The 13,383-nt window shown below is 36.8% G+C and overlaps 1 protein-coding gene across 2 annotated transcripts in view; it reads left to right on the top strand.

The window, feature by feature from the left end:
- Window positions 1-1,760: 1,760 nt before the first annotated feature.
- The window catches only part of SIDL (SIDL trafficking protein particle complex subunit 10), a 99,082-nt gene continuing 87,459 nt past the window's right edge, over window positions 1,761-13,383 (top strand). For both annotated transcript variants that reach the window (XM_081730547.1, XM_081730539.1), the window contains exons 1-2: window positions 1,761-1,989; window positions 5,618-5,737. In XM_081730547.1, the coding sequence (XP_081586673.1) occupies window positions 5,662-5,737 (76 nt within the window). In that variant the 5' untranslated portion in view covers window positions 1,761-1,989; window positions 5,618-5,661. The remainder of the gene's footprint in view (window positions 1,990-5,617; window positions 5,738-13,383) is intronic.

The following is a 13,383-nucleotide window of genomic DNA, read 5'->3' as shown; positions in this document are numbered from 1 at the left end:
TAATAATTGACGTACACTACACTGTCAGTGTTTTTATTATTAATAATTTTATTATAGATGTAACCATAATCTTATCACTTGTACTATATAGTCATTGCTAAAATAATGTAGAACAAGACAAAGTGCTGTATTTTAGTTGTTCTCAACACGTAAGAAATAAAGTTTATTATTATTATTATTATTATTATTATTATTATTATTATTATTATTATTATTATTATTATTATTATTATTATTATTAAAGTATTTCGGGTCTATTCTTTTGTTGACTCAAAGACTCTCTAAAGAACTGCTCTACTGCCTGTATTCAAAAGACTATTCAAGAAATTCAACCATAAAAGTGTTAAAGATAATTATAAAATATATAAAGTACGGTATATTTATCAAATATCACATCATGAATTCTCTCTTGCTTTGCGCAAAAATTAATTAAACAAAAAGGTATTATTACTAAATATATTGCTCAAATATTTTATAGTATGTATTTCAATATTGGGGCACCCAAATTTATAGAATTACAAGCTCATTTGCCCAGTGCTACTCGGACATTTATTTCTCCCAATCTTCTATTACATAGAAAAAAAAATTATATTGATTTGGACTCTTTATCAACGACTTATGGATTCGACACTTCGGTAGTATCGGTCGTTTTTGATTATTTTTACATGTGATCTTTCCCCATTTATTGTATGTAACAAGTTTGGTTAAAATCACTCCAGGTGTACTGGGCTAGAACATAACCACATACACACACGCACACACACACACACACACACACACACACACACATATATATATATATATATATATATATATATATATATATATATATATATATATATATATATATATATATATATATATATATATATATATATATATATATATATATATATATATATATATCATATGTGAAAAGCTCCATTGCTTGCAATGTCTTTCTACCTCGTCCAGCAATTCGTCGGAAACGGATCCGGCAAATCGCCGGATAATAAGAAAGGGCGGTAAATGTATTGTACAACGATATTTCTTGGAGGTTTGGACCGTTATTTCTGGAGTACTTTTAAAGCACAACTGCAAAATTAAACTTCTACTTGCTGTACAATTTTGCGTAAATTTTAAATTTTCTGTAATTCGGGCTTATTTCGGGCTCATTTGATTATCACACAACTTCGGGCCTAAATGCTAAAACGTACTTCGGACTCGGGTCGGGCCTGATATCATAAATTCACGGGCCGGGCTCGGGCTAAAACTTCCGGCCCGTGCAGACCTCTAGTTTGCAGTCACAAAAACGTTCACTGTGTCTAAATAATCGGTTGGGGCAGGGGTAAAAGTGGATCAGAAAAGGTAGGAGGACGGCTGACGTTACGCCGCGCCCCGTGCCTATCTTTGCCCATTGAAAATTCTTCAGCAAGTGTGAGAACGCCGTAGATATTTTATGGAAGCGGGGGAACGAAGTTGAGAAAATATCAGAGGACGCACTACAGGAATGAACTACAAAAAACACTGCAATTTATTTGTATGTGTAGGGGTGAATCACATTCCCATTCGGGGCCTAATTCTGTATTAGTTTGCTTGAAAAAAAATATTTGTATTTTCGTTTGCGATAACATGCATAGCTTTGTTATTGTTTTCTTCAAGTTATGTGTTTCGTTGTTTCACAATTTTTTCTGAAGGCTAGTACAAATTTTGGCCGCGAGGGATAGGTCCCACTTTTTTCCAACCAGAGCATATAGTTTTTCCGAGAAGATGGAGAATAGTTCACAAGTGAAATGAGCAGTGAACATGATTACTGCTAGGTCAGCTGTTGTTAATGTCAAAGGAGTAATTATTATACCTCTATTTTTCACTGCTAATATTTAATTTTCATTCAAAAAGTGGATTTGTATAATATCGTTTAGGTATTATAATGTAAGAAGGAACCAGTACAATGCTAATGAATTGAACTTCATTAGCTTTTTCACTAATCAACGACAAGCTACCTTAGAGGTAAGGTTGAACAAAATACAAAGTGAATTAAAGCAGCGTTTATTATTCGCTGTTGCATTATATTCGAATTAAAATGTACGAAATGCTAAATGAATTAAAGGATCATTTAGCACTCCATTGAGAATTCAGATTGCTCAGATTGAAAATACATGGTTAAATTTACATATCAGTGAAACTTTAATTTTTCGTGGAAATGCTTTGTATCCAAATGCTTTCTACACTTTCGTTGTTACAAGCGTAATTTCTTTCATTTCTTTCATTAGTTATCTCCTACTGTCTTATACACTCTGTCCACCAACTATGTACAGATTTATAATATGCCTGCAAATTTTACACCATTAAAATATTGCTCGTGGTAGTGTACCAACATGTTCTTGATGGTCATCACAAGCTATCATTGCATGTATTTTGGTGAGCAATGGTAGTTCGTGGCAAACACAAATCAATATTTGACAAGGTTCTAGATTACTGGTCCCCCTTCCCATTGAGCAGTAATAAAGACAGTAAACAACGTGCCCTGCGGGGCTCTAATGCGCCTTCACTCGCTGACGCTCGCTCGGCAATACTGTATAAGTTAAATGTATAAACTTTAGTACAGAAAGAAACCTACCCAGCTACTAATCTACATGGGGGACTAGTAATCTAGAACCTTCCCCAATATTTAGAATCCCTACTCTGATTACAACTGATTTGGTTATGTGATTCTTGTAAACATCACAGTAATTGGAGCAGTGAATGGAAACACAATCAAATAGGGTAGGACTTCTCAGCGTTTGGTGCTGGTTTACTTTTGGAAGATTTAAAGGCAAAAACAATATTTTCCATGAAAAGACATATTTGTAAAGAACAAACTTCAGGAATTAAATACAAAGTAACACAGCTGCATTCTAGGTTTACGAGTGTTAGTGTTACTAATGTAAAATCATTACAGGTGGTTTATGACTGATAAAGTGAGTGAGTGCATATGAAAGATAACTGTACTAGATACTATTTTCCAATGGTGGTGTGTTTCTGACAGTATATAAGAGTTTTATTTTGCATTTACAAGTGGAGTGCTACTAGTATGAAAGTATGAGAAACACTATTGAAACTTGTATCATTGCAAAAACCCACTTGTTTTCACTATCCTCGCTTACGCGTAAATTCAATGTCGCTGATGCGCTTTCTCTCTACCCTGACCTGTTACTAACCATTCGTGCTTTTCGTGGAAACGTAGCACAGGTTGCTGTATGCCTGTTGCACTGTAATTTTTCTGCCATACCTCCGAACACTGTATTTATAAGTAAATAATAATTTGCGTATAAAAGAATTGTAATTTTTCAACAATTAGTTCTGATGGGTCCCTTTAATTTTGTCTATGCCAAGTGAGGTATTTTCATGTTCAGCGGAAATCATTTTGGAGACAATAAGGAGGAAATTTGGGAAAGAATTCTCAACAATTATTTTCAGTGGTGTGCCAAAAGTGAACCGCACGAGAAAAATTATAGTTTAACCAATTAGAAAGTCGTGCAAGATTACTTTTGGCGCATCACTTGAAATAATTTTTGAAAAGTTATAATTCTTTCATTTTGGAGTAATTAAAACAGGTAATAGCGACAACCTGTCTTTGCAATCGGATTCAGGGTCTCAAGGAAACATATTGCAACATGCAAAGCACTTTACCGTAAACGGAAGTGGTTGAAATTTACTAGTACTTCCGGTTTTATAACCTATTTCCATAGAGCAAAAACAATAAATGATACTGAAAGGCGGTTTATTGCATCCCAAGAATAAGTTCCATCTCCTCCGTTAATCCTTTGTTCAAACCAGCATTGGTTGAAATCAAGCTCTTCGGGTTTCAACGGTCGTAGCTGCAGAACAGAAACGGTAATATATAGCGATAGGCGGCTTTTGCAACCGATTCAGCGTCTTAAATGAACTCATCCTCACCTGTAGCACTTTACGGAAACCGGAAGTGATTGAAATTTACTAACATTTCCGGTTTTTTATTGGTTTCGTTAAAGCATAAGCCGGAAGAGAGATCGTGAAGCGGTTTCTTGCAATCGATGTAGAGTCCATTGATTCAGCGTCTCAAGGAAACATAGGCCTACTGTCACCATCCGCAATATTCCCAAAACCGGAAATGGTTAAGATCTCCGGTTTAATACTTATTTCTGCAGAGAAAAAACCTGTAAGAAATACTGGATTTAGCTTGTTTAGACTTTTTTCTACCTCTTGAAACCAAAAGTGACGAAAATGTACGATTTTTCGATTACAACACTGAACACATAATGGATAAGACGCAAATAGAAACAAGTTGATATGAAGATTCAGATATGAAGAATGTGTTTCATGTCTGATTTTATTCTTTCTATGCAACTAAAAGTGATAGGTACCGGTATCAATTACCACCTACGGTTTTAATGTTAATCTCCGCAGCGTAAGAGGGGCCGCGGCGGCTCAGTGATACAGCGTTCACCTCTGGTGCATGGAGTTCTTGGTTCGATACAAGCTGGCGCCAAGTGGACTTTGTGGTGGACAAACACCGTGTGCGTGGGTTTTCTCGGGATTCTCCCTTTTCTTCCCACTTTCTTCGTTCCACCATTTCCTTCATTTCTCATCATCACCGTCTCCTTTAGTCTAGCCGGCATAATCGTGGGACGTAAAACTTAAAGATTTCATTTCATTTTCCATAGCGTAAGAACAGTGACTGATAACGAAGAATTGCTTTTGATAGGTATTCAAGCGCTTGAGGCACAGAATCTGTTTTTGTTTTATCCCTCTACTGTAACCTGTAGATATAGATATACTACTTTAAGGTTAAGTATTAAATTCGCGTAATGTTGAAGTCTACTGTAGATTATCATTGTGAAATGAAACTCACCTGTTTCGAGCAGTGATTATTGTGTTGTTTCATCACGTTTAGGAGAAATTCAGTTTTTGTTTGTTTAACGTCCTATGAATACGCATCAAGGCTAACGGAGACTGTTATGATGAGATAGGTGATTTTAGTGAAGTGACGAAGGCGAGTGAAAACGAGAGAACCAGAAAAAACCTATGCACACGATGTTTGTCCACTACAAAGCGTACTTGGCGGAAGCTAGAATAAAACCAGGAACCCCTCTATAGGTGAGTACTGTACCACTGGACCGCCGCGATCCCATGAGATTGAATGCCCCGAAAACGTATCACACTCACTTTATTCGTCACTTTATAGTTTTAGTACAAATTAGTTCAGACAGTCGAGAGGAGTAAGATAACTAATAAATATTCTAAATAGCAACAACAGTACTGTTTTACTTAAAGATACGAATATACATATATATGAATTATATGTTCTTCTCAGTTATTGTTTCGAAGTATAAATGTTATTCTTTCTTCTTGTGACTCCTTTTATGAGAAGAATGTATCAGCAATTAACCTTTTCCTGACAGGTAAATAGCCTCGTTACTGATATTTCCATTAAATACCATAATCAATCAATCAATCAACGCGTTGGTTATTATTTGTGCTTCTCATGCTTACTTAACGGAAGGTTCTAAAATATTTCAGGTCAGATTATAATCTCATGTTTGAAATATATTGTAAAGTCCTTACATCGTCGTTTGTATAAATATGTACCCTATTATGTATTTGTTTTTATTTTCAGAGCACCGTATTAAGTCTTATTTCTCCAAACAAAGGTCTTTATATATGATCAAAATGACTGGTGAAGGGTTGGGTAAAGAGACGGAGTGCTGCATTATGGATAGTAAACCTGTTGTAACTTGTAAGTAATCTCTACCTCTCTCGTATAGAAGGTATTCGGAAACTATTTGACCAAATTGTAAGAGGCATCATAGAGGGAATTAAATAAACATTTATTTGCATAGATTATGGACCGAAAGTGCCACATTTAACTGATGGTAACAAAGACAGATGCTGAGGGTGAAATGAAGCGCCATATAGGTACAATGTAACAAACCTTTTCTTTCGTCGTATTCTTCCAGTAGATGTTTTGGAAGGGCGACTAAAAGCTTGAACACAAACCTCACATCGCCAGTGCATGGATGTGCGTCCATGTTTTAAATTCCATTTATGTTTCGAACCTTTCTAGATACAGCAGTAAGCCTGACGACGAAATCTTGGTCGGAATCAATGGAATCATTGTGTTCTTCAGGTGCCCCCAAGAAGACAGCCAAACTTGATAGATCGGGTGATCGGTTGTACGTAGGGTCCAGGTGAGTCCTGATATCAGCAGTAAAGTGTGCGGCACATCATCAGGTGAAAAACTGGTTCGAATTGAGCAACGAAATAGCAATTGCGGGAACGTTTCTTGCATACGTGCGCTCAGTCAAGCGTCGAGGTCGTATTAAGTAAACATTTCTGGTGGTTATGTTGGTAATCGTTCGTTTGAACACCAGTAGAAACAGGACATAATAAAAGGCTTGTTACGTTGCTTGTGATATTAATTTCGTTTCACCTTTCCCATTTGTCTCCACCAGTAGCTGTTAAACGCAGCCTTTACGGACCTACAATCTGTGACAATAAGTACAATCTTAATTTTGTGTTCTTTATCATTCCTTACAATTTGGTCAAGTTACTTCCGAACATCGTTTGTATGTATTGTCATTAATCTGTGTCTGTCCTCATACTGGGATGTCTAAGAGTCGGAAATTTCGAGAAAATCTTGAATTTTATTGAATCTAAGAACGGTCTGGAATTTTTGAAGAACTCAGGGAATCGTGAGAAACAATGTAGAGGGAGATGACGATTTAGCAGTATATTGGAAGTAGTATCGAATCTTACCATCAACAGCAATTCCTTTATTATGTTTGTGTAACTTATAATCAGGGTTGGCAAAAAACATGGTTTTTATTGAAAAAAAAGTTTTTTTTTTTGTTTAAACCAGGTTTTTTAGTTTAAATAATTTGTTCTGTGTACGAGGGTCACTACGAAAGTTTCGAGATGTGAAATAACTTACGTACTTAAAATCAATTTAACACTTACATTTTCTCAAAGTATTCACCATTACACTGTACACACGTTTGCATCCTCGAAAACCACTTTTGGAAGCAGTGTTGCCAGTCTTTTTCTTCAAGTGTTGAAAGTTCATTCTCGTAAGCCATTACAGCTTCTTCAGGGCTGCAAAATCTCTCCCCACGCATGCGATCTTTGATCCTGGGGAGCAGAGAAAATTCACACGGGGCCAGGTCAGGGCTATACGGCGGTTGAGCCATAAGTTTGACCTCCGTAGATTCTAAAAACTGGATTGTGATGTTGGCCGTGTGTGCGGACGCGTTGTCATGATGAAGCAGGATCCCACGCAATCCAGTTCTTGGACGCCGTTCCCGAAGCTTCTGGAATACTTTTGTTAGGCAAACAGTGGTGTACCACTGAGCAGTAACAGTCCTTTGTTCTTCAAGTAGAACAGTTGCAACATGGCCAAATTTGGAGAGGAAAGTTGCGACCATCTTCTTCCTCACACTTCGCGGTCGCTTCACTTTTCGTGGGTGGATTTTCGTCTGGAAAGATCCAAACTGAAGACTGCGTTATTTTCAGGATCAGATTGATAGATCCAAGTCTCATCACCAGTAACAATATCAGAGACGCGTCGAGAATTGCCTCCATCACATCTTGCAAGCATTTCTTCACACCATTCCACACGCATGCGCTTCTGCTGTTCAGTCAAAGTGTGAGGCACCCAACGAGATGAAACCTTCCTGATAATCATGAAGATCATAAAGATGAAGATGATCATGAAGAATTTTTGTTACTGCTGGCGATCCAATGTTCCTGTAGTTTCAATATCCTTGAAAATTGTTGGAGGATTTTCTCGAATCATTTGTTCCACAGCGGCAATGTTTTCATCTGACACAGCTCTTGCCAGACATCCAGCTCTCTCGTCATTTTTAAGCGATGTCCGGCCTCTTCTGAGTTCACCAAACCACCGAAAAATTGTAGCACGGGAAGGAGCAATTTCCCCAAATGCCCCCTACAAACGGTCAAGGCTTTGTGTCTCGTTCAAACCACTTTTGAAATAGTAAAGGATCATTGCCCGAAAATGTTCCCTTTCGAGCTCCATTCTAGACAGCCGAATACTGCTCACATCAACAAACAAGTGAAGGCGATACGGCCACGCCGATAAGCGAGTTGAAACTTGCTTCGCTTCTTCGCTCTGGATACCACTACCGAACGCAATTGTTGGAATTCAAATACTGTGCCACAACAATGCGTATCTCAAAACTTTCGTAGTGACCCTCGTATTTATATCACATATGGAAAGAAATAAGTTTGTTTCGCCTTGGTGGTGTTATGCAACAATCGGGTTGTGCTGGAAGGGGTCACATAAGCTTAAAGCGGAACCCAAACCGCTTCACAGCTTACATCGGAGAGAAATTGTCCTCCATTTGAACTCGAAACCGGGACTAATTGGCCACAAATGCGATACGTCTGCCAACTCTCAAAGGACTCCTGGTAAAAATACGTTGTACTGATCTTTTCATACTTGTTAATATGATTGTCAAGAGTTAATTCAAAAGGACAAAGAGATAAACAGTTGCACAAGTGAAACCATTGTACAAAATTACATATGGACAATTTCAAATAACTGCAGAGTACAGAAGAACTAATTTAGTCCAAGTTAGTTCACTACAACTTTTATTAGTGCAAGTTAAAGAAATACAACGACTTAATTTGCATATTAGTAAGAAAAATGAATAAAGATATGAAATTATTTTAGTCCACTTTGGCTCTGACCCATTTATACATAAATAGATACCAAAGATACTTCTGATTTCAATAATGCCTCTCCTGGGGTTTGTATGACCCCTCCCCCAAAAAGTACGGCATTTCGATGTATTTTATCGATAGTAAACATTATTAAAACGAAACATTATGTAGAATTTTTCTTTGATTGCAATTGCTTGTCAATAACAACAAACCATAAAAAAATCACAAAAGAAACATTCATAAACTTATAAAAAACAAAAGTTGCTTTTGTAGTATAATCTGTTTGAGTATTGAATAGGGAATTTAGGTCTGAATATAATACGAATAATATACGGGAGTGAGACGTGATAACCCATAAATGTGTGTTCATCAAGATTTTACGAACATTTAGATTTTTACGATGGCTTCATCAAACCACGTTTCAGCCTTTCCTTGTAATTAGATATATCTGACATTGTTAACACTATTACCGGTAATAATGGTTGTACTTACTTAAGTACTTGCTTTTTAATCTTCAGCGATGTTTCATCGCTGCCTTGTTGCTTTCTTCAATACGACTTTTTTAAGGAATTACGACTTTAATTTTATGTTGCGTAAAGCCTCAGTCAGCTATTGAAGAGTGAAAATAATGCGTACAATGAAATACAGACAAGAGATGATTTTTAACTTATCTTGCAGTGACAGTATTTAGTTACGAGTACTGTTTCCAAACTACCTGTTTCAAGAGTCCGTTTACCATTGTTTAATCAATTTACGAACTTCACGTTGAAAGTAACTAGTTATAAATGCTACGGAAGTGAGTCTAAAAATAAGTTTTCCCTCCTCGTTTTCCCCATTAAAGCGAACAGCAATGGGGAAACAAGACAGCGGTTGCACGCGCAACACACCCAGACACAAGTGGGTATCATTCGCCCGCGTTCCTACAGATGGCGCCGTTCCAGCGCCTGAGCAAAGTGGAGACGAGTCTCTCAGTCTGGGCCTGGTAGCTATAGAGAGAAGTCACATTTTGACGTCGTGGTTAAAGGAGGAAGCGCTATCACTGCTGCGCGGTACTGTCACACCCTGTCGAAATTGAAGGAGGCGATTTGGAACAAGCGGCCTGGCCTTCTCACATTTGGTGTTCTGTTGTTGAATGACAATACAAGACCACACTCAGCGACAGCAACGCAAAACCATATTGTAACTCTTGGGTGGGAGCGTCTTGCCCATTCGCCATACAGTCCTGATTTCGCACTCAGTAACTTTCATCTGTTTCCGACTTTGAGAGAAATTTATTTTTGGACTTCCCCTTATATAAATGGTAAGCTTGAAAGTTTTTGATATAGGGTTTAAATCAGGCCCGTGCTGGCCCACCGGGATACCGGGACGTGTCCCGGTGCGCCCTCCGAAATATCACAGTATAAATAAAGGTACAAGTTTTTAGTAATAAATTCTTACAGTTTTATTGGTAAAGAACCCGTGAAAAGTGCAGTGCGCCCTTTACATTAGGCGCCCTTCTGAGACCACATCAAAGATGAACGATTTTATTTACTCTTCTCTATAGCACAGTTCTGTACAATAAATACACATAGTTACTTTTGGCGAAGAACCCGTGAAAGGTACAGTGCGCCCTTTACATAAGGCGCCCTACGAAACATCACTTTATAGATAAGTGGTTTTAGTTATCCTGTATACCAGCTTTGTTTAATAAATTCAAATACTGACTGGTAGTACAGAACCTGTGAAGAATACAAGGCGCCCTTTACATAAGATGCCTTGCGAAATATAACTTTTTTTTTTTTTTTATTTCATTCTTCTGTATTTCAGCTTTGTATTATAAATTCATACAGTTGCTATTGGCAGAGAACAGGTAAACAGTTTAATCACTTACAAAAATATTATAAAGTTATATATCTATGAAACGAAACAATGTGATACATCAAGAATAGTTCGAATAGTCAAACGTATGATGCATTTATGTAATACTACACTGACACTAGTCTCTAATTTACGATTTTTACGGCATCGAAGCTTTCACAGTCTTAATATGCATCCATATATCCGAGCAGTTTCATTGTTCCTGTGTGTTTTAAAGCAGTGTTCGGATAATCAGTACCTGTTGTATTTCCGAAATATAGCTGTATTAATTTCCGTAAAATGTGGTCTTCCTGTCACCACGGCACAGCGCGTCCTCAGGTTGTGGATCGAGGGAAGGCCCCTGAGATATAGAGGTTAGCTGCGAATATACTGAGTAAGCAGTCGCGGACAGACAAGAGGTGATAATCCAGCTTGAGAATTTGGTGGGAGGCTAACAACCTCATCCTGTAAAAAAAAATAAAATAGATAAGTTCGCAGAATTCTCGGATCAGAACTGATAACTTGGCACGAACTCCGCAAAGTAAAATCAACATGAGATTTGGAACATGAAATATAAGAAAAATATAAGAAGTCTCTATAGGGCAGGCGCGTTAAAATTTGAAAAAAAAAAAAAAAAAAAGTTTAGAAATAGAGGTTGGACCTATTGGGATGTCAGGAAGTTAGATGAGAAGGAAATGGAGGAGTCAAGTCGGGAAATTTTACGTTCTTTTACGGAGAACAAATTAAAAATTACCAACTAGGAACAGGGCTTTCCGTTCACAAACAAATACGTAATATCAGTAATTACATAGGTTGAATTTGTTAATGATAGATTTTCTTTTACTTCTCTTAAGGGTCGATTGTGTAATATTATTGTTTTAAATTTACATGCTCCAACAGAAAATAAGGATGGCGATTTTTAAAAAAATACAGTTTTTATGAAAGAATAGAAAAGGTATTCGATCATCTCCTGCAATACCATATGAAAATTCTGTTAGGCGGTTTCAATGCGAATGTAGGACCAGAGGGTATTTTCAAACCGATTATAGGGAATAAATGTTTCTATAAGGGAGGTTGTGACAACGGCGTTAGACTCGTGAACTGTGCAATATCTAGAAACCTTATCGTGAAGATTACAAAATTCCAACATCGTGACATTCACAAATATACTTGGACTTCATCAGATGGAAAAACAATATTCAAACTGATCATGTTTTAGTAGACAGAAAAGAACAGTCTAGCACAACTGATGTTCGGTCGTGTAGAGGAGTTGATTGTGATAGTCAGAGAGAGAAGATCATTGAATAAAGGAAATATTCAATATCTGAAAACGGACCGGTTTATTTTTTTTAATAGAGGAGAGTCAGGTGAGAGGGGAGTCAGATTGAAGTGTCGAATAGATTCTCGGTTTTAGAAGGTTCGGAGTGCACTAATGTTCAAGATACTTGGTTGAAATTAGAGATAACATTAAAATTTCAGCAAAAGAAATATTGGAGCACGCAGAAATACGTAGGAACAAACCATGGTTCAACCAGGAATGTACTAAAGTAGCAGAGAAGAGAAAACAGAAGAAACTGCGTTGGCTACAAAATCCGAACGAAATAACTATATAAAATTTCATTGTCATCTGGCAGAAAACTTCTAAAACTTTTAGAACAAAGAAACGCGACTTTTGAAAGTTAAAATTAATTAACTGGAAGATAATAATGAAAACAAAAACATTCGGGACATGTATAAGTGCATCAACGAACTTCGTGCCATCAACGAAGAAAGGTTATCAACTTCGTGCTTATATATTAATAAAAAAAAAACACTAAAGGAACAGTTCTCACTGATACAGATAGCATCTTAAATAGATGGACAGATTTCTTTGACGATTTGCTTAACACATAGCCAAAAACTAATGCGCGTGGAGAAAGTGAAATACATGCAGCATAACCGTATATTTCAGAACCTAACCAGACAGAAATAGAAATCGCTATTTAAGAAAATTAAACACATCTCCGGGTGTAGACGAAATTCTGGTTGACCTAATTTTAGCTGGAGGGGAAAAATTGTAGAGCAAGATACACAAACTCATTCTCATTATCTGGAACAAGGAAGAATTACCACAAGAGTGAAGAGAATCAATCATTGTTCCAGTTCAGAAGATAAGCAAGAAAACAGATTTAATAATTATCGAGGCATTTCTCTTCTGCCAACATCCAATAAATTCTCTTAAACATTGCATTAGCAAGATTGACTCCATACGCAGATGAAATTATTGGAGATTATCAGAACAGATTTAGGTAAAATTGATCAACTATCGACCAGATATTTACCATTCGACTAATACTTGAAAAGAAATGAGAGAATACATCATCAATTGTTGACTTTAGACTCTGGTAGGAGGGAAACATTGTACAACATGCTTACAGAATTTGCAATACCAAAAAAGGTAGATTAATTATATTTACATGAATCCCAAAGTAAGGTTCGGGTAGATAAATTCTTGTTCACGAGCTTTCACGTTGAGAATAACCTGAAACTAGGAGATGCGTTGTCGTCATTATTATTTACTTTGTTCTGGAGAACACAATAAGGAAAATCAAAGACAGTAATTAGGTCCTAGAGCTGAATTGCATTTGCCAGGTTATGGCGTATGCTGATGTAAATTTAATAGGTAATGATAGAATAATAGAAAAGAATGCAGAAATCTTAATTAACGCTTGCAGGGATATAGCCTTAAAAGTAAATGCAGAGAAAACTAAATAAATGGAAGTTTGTCGGAATCGTAATACTGCATTTTATGGATGCGTTAAAATACCAAATAATATTTTCTTTCGACAAAGTGGATACTTTCAAATATCTAGGATCATTATTAACACA

The sequence above is a fragment of the Thermobia domestica genome, chromosome 1 (assembly GCF_964235325.1).
Source record: "Thermobia domestica chromosome 1, izTheDome1.hap1.1, whole genome shotgun sequence".
NCBI lineage: Eukaryota > Metazoa > Arthropoda > Insecta > Zygentoma > Lepismatidae > Thermobia > Thermobia domestica.
This window is presented reverse-complemented; position numbering and strand designations above follow the sequence as displayed.